At 51.6% G+C, this 6,000-nt stretch overlaps 1 protein-coding gene across 1 annotated transcript in view; it reads left to right on the top strand.

Moving 5' to 3' along the window:
• The first annotated feature begins 766 nt into the window (after window positions 1–766).
• The window catches only part of CLYBL (citramalyl-CoA lyase), a 273,555-nt gene continuing 268,321 nt past the window's right edge, over window positions 767–6,000 (top strand). The window contains exon 1 of the mRNA XM_014600281.3: window positions 767–873. Coding sequence (XP_014455767.1) covers window positions 806–873 — 68 coding nt within the window. The 5' untranslated portion in view covers window positions 767–805. The remainder of the gene's footprint in view (window positions 874–6,000) is intronic.

Here is a 6,000-nt window from a genome sequence, read left to right as displayed (position 1 = left end):
ATAGATCCCCCTATGCATTGCTTATGATCTATATCTATCTATACACATACAAATATAGATCATAGGCAATGCATAGGGGGAGCACGGGGGGGGGGGCACATGCCCACATTAGCAGTGTTTAATTTTAATGGGGGGGAAAATGTGGATTCGGGGTTCACTTTTTAATCAAAAAAGTGGGGAATTTTATTTATCAGGGAAACCAGGATCCCTGGTTCTGTGCTAATGCACAGAAAGTGTCCTTAAATAACCATGCACTGGCCCTCCTGTGCTTATTCAGCTAGTACTTAAGGAAGTACTAAATGAAACGTGCAGTATTTAACGTGCATGAATGAACGTGTAGAGGTGCCCCTATACAGTGTGACTGACCGGCCAATCGCACCATAAATGTGGGCGAGGGCTGACACGATAAAAAACGGGGGATCCCGCCTGCAAGGCCCTCTGCTTTCAGCCCAGGGAGTTGCTTGGGGTTCTTTTTTTGGGGGGGGGGGGCAGCGGTGCTATCTTTTATTGAGCCCAGGGCACGGGCGGGACTACACCACAGCAGGCCGAGCTGTGCCATGCCAGCTAGTCTCCTCGGGCCGCTCAGCCCACAGCCCCACTGCGAAGCAGCCGCCCCCACCCGCGCTACCGAGCCGGTAACCCCCTTCCCGCTTCGCCCGCGGACGGGTCACAGGCCACTTGCGGAACAAGCCCCGCCCCTCCCTTCGGACCAACCCGCTCGGCGGGGGGGAGGCGGGGCGTGGCGCTCAGGTTCGGAGCCCCCCTCCTGGGCCAATGGGCGGTGGGGGGCGTGGCTAGGGCGACAATGGCGGTGGCGCAGGCGGCAGCGCTCGGGCTTCTGCGGGCCGCGTCGGACCTGGGGGGGCGGAGACTGTGAGTGACGCTTGGAGCGCGGCGCGGCGCGGGATGGGGCGGGTGGGGGGCGCTGAGCTCACAATGCCCTAAGCCCCGCCCCCCGGCAGACCCCGGCCCGGGCCGCTGCGCGCGCTGCTGCCGCACCCAGGTCCGCTCGCGCCGCCGGGCTGCCGCGGGCCCCTGGCGGCGGGGGCACGGGGCGCTCCAGCCTCGCTCGCACGTCGCGGCGGGAGGCTGAGCCCTGTGTGGCCACAGCAGCTGCCCTGTGCCGTCCCCGGTCCTCACCGCGGAGCTTTCCCCGGGTTGTTCTTGCAGACCCGGGCATGCCCGAGTGCCGGAAGGAAAGCGGGTGCAGCGGGAGCCTGGCCCGCTGGAGGTCCCGGGACCGCCGTGGGGTTGCGGTGCTCCAAGGTGACTTGCTGCAAAGCCCGCAGGGGGCAGTCACTGGCAGCTCCTTCTCCAAGCAGTTGGAGCCATTTCATTTTTTTTTTTATGTCTTTGGAGAGCAGGGAGCCAGCGTGCGAGGTGCCTGTGTGCCGCTGCAGTCGGATGTGGTGCTAGCACAGAAGAATACACTAGGGCCGCGGGCGGTGGGATGGGTGAGGGCAGCGAGCCGGGCGGTGACCCAGGGCGTGGGGCGGAACAGAAGAGCTGCCACTGACTGGGTCAGACCGGAGCGCCGTCTTACCCAGTCTCCTGTGTCACCGTTGGGCTCAATGGAGGGCCCCTGGGCGCTGGCCAGTGTGCTCTGTTCAGTGTTCCCTTCTGATGCCCCAGTTCATAACCTATGATCTCGCTCCCGTTCCTGTTTTCCTTATGGTTCTCTCAAGCAATCAAGTGATGTGTCCCCAGTGGCCTCCCTTAGTAAGAAAGGCTTATAGTTTCCCATGATGGGCAATAGCCCATGATCTCATCAAGGCTCATCAGAGGCTTGTGTCACACCGCTGGGCTCATTCAAGGGCCAGTGGGTGCTGTCCGTTGTGCTCTGTTCAGTGTGCCCCCTTGGCACACTTGTTTTAAACCTGTGACCAGCACTCTCATCCCTGTTTTGTTTTTTTATCGTTTGTCCCACAGAATGTGTTGGCATCTTCTCCTGTAGCCTTCCCGCCTCAGGGGGGCTAATAAGATGCTTGGTGGGCTATGCCCACATTCTTAAGGGTGACTAATAGGCCTGTGTCACACCATTGGACTCATTTGCTGGCCAGTAGGCACTGTCCGGTGTGCTCTATTCAGTATCTCCCCTTGGCACCCTTGTTATGAACCTTTGACCAGCACTCCTGTCCCTTTTTCATTATTTGTCCCTAGTATCAGTTGTCATCTTTTCTATAGCCTGCCTGAGGTAAGCCAATAAGTTATTTGGTGGGCTTAGACCCATGTCCCTCAAGGTGACAGATAGGCCTGTGTCACGCTGTTGGACTTGTTTGAGGGCCAGTGGGTGCTGTCCGGTGTGCTCTATTTGGTGTCCCCTCTTGACACCCTAGTTATTACCCTTTGATCTCTACTTTTCATTATTATTTGTTCCAAGTCATCTATAACATGTCACTAGTGGCCCACAATACTAATGTGGCCTTATAGTTTCCCTGGTGGGCTTGTGCCCGTGACTTTCTTTGATGTGTTAAAAGTCCTGCCTTGCACCATTGGACACATTCAAGGGCCAGTGGGCACTGTCTGGTGTGCTCTGCTCGGTGTCCCCCTTGGCACACTAACTATTAACCTTTGACTCACTCCCATCCCAGTTTTGTTACCATTTTTCCCAAGCAATCAGTTGCTGTGTTCTCAGTAGCCTTCCTGTTTAAGGGAGGCTAATAGTTAACTTGGTGGGCCTAGACCCACAATCCTATAAGGCAGAGGTTTCCACCCTTTGGGTCGTGCTACCATTTGGAGTTGTAATGATAAAAAAAAAAATGGGGTTGCAAGATGCTTGACGGTGTCAACTGATTATGGTGAATACGCTTCCTGTTTATAAATATGCAACTGTCGCACATGTATTCATTCATGCACTACAGTTGCAACTCTGGCGCAAGGCACTTGTATGTTTCAGGAAGCTAAAATCAGTATGTTGATACTGGCTGGCCGAGATACATTTTACCTGACAGAGAAATCTAGTATTGATGCTTTTCTCTGAAAAGTTTCTGCTTCAAGCTCTAGCAGTAAAACTAATGACAAGGATGAGAGAGAGAAACAAAAGGAGTGCAAGACACAAAAACAGAAATTTGATAAGTCCTTCCTTGTTGATCTTGTCTGCATCGTTTTGGAATTGCAAAACATTTCCAACGTTTAAATGGGTTCGTGCTGAGAAAAAGGCTGGGAAACCTTGCTGTAAGGCAAAAAATAGGTCTGTCTCACACTGTTGGACTTGTTCAAGAGCCATTGGGCACTGTCCAGTGTGCTCTGCTTGGTGTCCTCCCTTCGTGCACTTGTTTTTAATTTATAACCTTCACTCACATCCCTGATTTGTCCCTTTGTTGTCCCAAGCAATCACTGATGTGCCCCTTGTGGCTCCCCTCATCGGGGTGGGGGAGGGGTGTTATGGCTCTACTTTGGGGCTCTGGCCCATGTTTCAGCACATTGAAAGGCCTGTGTCACACCGTGGCAGAGTGCATGCCAAAAGGGAGAATGAACTGGGTGTGACCAGGGTGCTTTTCCACTGTTTCTCTCTCACTTGTAGCCTCCAGCATTTAAGTTTTAGGAAGTTCTAATTTAGAGGCCGTACCCCTAACTCCCATGCTCAATATCTACTGCTACCCTTTTCCTCCAAGAATTTGTTCAGTCCCTTTTTGAATCCAGCTTCCTCAGCATCTGGTGGCAATGAGTTCCACACTGTCTTTACACAGTGTGTGAAAAAGAAAATACCTGGTTTCTCGTGAGCTGCAGGATGCTCCCCTGATTATTAGGGGAAGATCTAGGTTTCATGCAATTTCTTCAGGATTAAAGATTTTAATTAGAGTCCAAGTAGCTGGCTCTTACACTTACAAAGATAACCTTGCAAATGCATGCAAGTGTTTTCATGCGGTGGCTGCCAGTAATGGCTTTGTTTATGTTTGTTATTCTTCCAGGCAGGTGCAGGATGGAAGGGCGATAGTGACATTTTGATCAAGTTTCACAGCTACTATTGGGAATGTTCTGGGCCACAGTGTAGTGTCTCACTTGGCTACTGCTTGGGAGAAGCATCACTCTCAAGAGGGGAAATGGAAGAAATGCAAAAACAGAGGTGGGGAAGGAGTAGAATGCAGGAGACTACTCCTCGGTACTGGAGGAAGACTGAGGTACAAAGATCTGTGCCATCAACAGACAGGCCTTTTGATATGTCATTTCAGAATGTGGAACAAAGCCCGTCAAGTACAGCTAGAAACCCCCACCCCTCTCCTTAATGAGGGGGGCTATTAAGGGCACATCACTGATTGCTTGGGACAAATAATAGACAAAATAGGGACAGGCATGATGGTCAGAGGTTCAAAATCTCTTCAGCAAGGGGGGCACTAAGCAAAGCACACCAGACAGTGCTCAGTGGCCCTCAAGTCCAGGGAGCCAGGGACGCTGCCCAGTGAAACTCTGCCTGGAAACATGAACGGACCAGGGACAGAAAAGTGACTCCACAGTCTCTGGGGGTCCTCCTAGCCAGAGCCTCCTTCCTAGTTGGGCAAGTTGCCAGCTTGACTAGGGCCTGTATGAGGCTGACGAGGTCCTGAAACATAGTGGAGCCAGTGCATAAATGAAAAGGTGCAAGGAGTACAACAGACAGGAGGCTCTGATTTCTGGGAGGAGGAGAGAGCAAACAAGCTCTGAAAAGAGCTTTTTTACCTTTAAATGAGGTAGCTTTGGTCCTGGTAGCAGTCTAGCCACAGTAGTTTAGACTTCAGGCCAAACTAAGTATTTACCCTCCCTTCTGGGCAAGTTTTACATCCCTACACAGCAGTGACTGCAATGTAGACATACCCCTAGTGACTGGTGGAGCTGTCATGAATGATAGTGCATGAAACACAATATGTTTGGTAATATCTTTTATTGGACCAACTTTACAGTTGTGCATGTTGGCCAGTGCTGCAACTCGAATGAGGCATGTCCTTTTTAAGCTCACAGAAAAAAATTGCAGCTTTTTTGCTTTTACATGCATGTGATGCTTCGGTGGGCTCTTACACCAATAGTTACCAGCTGGTAGATTGCGATTGACTGGTCGATCATGAAGCCTCTGACAGTCGGTCTCAGTCTCAGTCCCCCACATAGGCGGAGGGATAAAAAATTATTTGGGGGGACTGAGCGTGTGCACACATGCGTGTACCCTCCTCCCAGCCCAGCAGGTTAGTTTGTGGGGGAGGGAAGGGGGAGGGGGTGCAGATTGAGGCATCCACAGTGAGGGAGGGAGTGGGTCAGGGACAGAGGCAGGGGTTGGAGTGAGTGGGGTCCTGGCTTGGCCAGGTGGCGGGACAATTGGAGCACGGGTGGCTTGCCTGGGAGGTGCGGCTTCTGCTGCTGTGCATACCCTGGCAGAGGCCCAGGGGCCACATGCCCCCCCGATCTGTGTATGGGGCAGAGGCAGCTGCCGCTGCACACTGATCTCTGAGTCCCGAGTGATGCCATGTGCATCCCGCCACTGAGTGGGCAGGGGCCACAGCTCAGATCCTGGGTTGCACTTCAATTCAGAAAGTGATCTTGTGCTTAAAAAGGTTGGAGACCACTGTCAGACAAAAAAACCCACGGAGCAACTGGCAAAATCTTTGACTCAAAGGACAAGATCTTGCTGCCTCTTCCCCTGCTGAAACTGTTGCCTATTTGTGCTCTATTTTTATCCTGAAAGGGACATTTGTGATGTGTGCCATTTAAAAGAAGGAAAGTGAAATAAATTAGTTTCTTCCAATTACCACACAAATATCCTTGCCAAGTTGTAATCTTAAAATTGATACAGCTACTGAATTAGTGTGACTGACCTGTGCCCTACTTCTTGGAGCCAGAGCTCTAACATAGCCAGATAGTTGCTGCCCACTGTGCCCTATCTATTATGAATAAAACAGGTGCTGTGCTTTCCTAACAGTTTGTGTAACTTCTCAGCTCACAAACAGCTCTGGAAGAAATGAGCTCCTCCATATTTAATGTTTTTTATTACTATTTTACTTCCCTTGAGATTAGACCTGCTTTAATAACTGGACA

Source organism: Alligator mississippiensis, chromosome 1 (genome assembly GCF_030867095.1).
Source record: "Alligator mississippiensis isolate rAllMis1 chromosome 1, rAllMis1, whole genome shotgun sequence".
In the NCBI taxonomy this organism is placed as follows: domain Eukaryota; kingdom Metazoa; phylum Chordata; order Crocodylia; family Alligatoridae; genus Alligator; species Alligator mississippiensis.
Note: the sequence above shows the minus strand (reverse complement) of the source record. Positions and strands in the feature narration are given on the sequence as shown.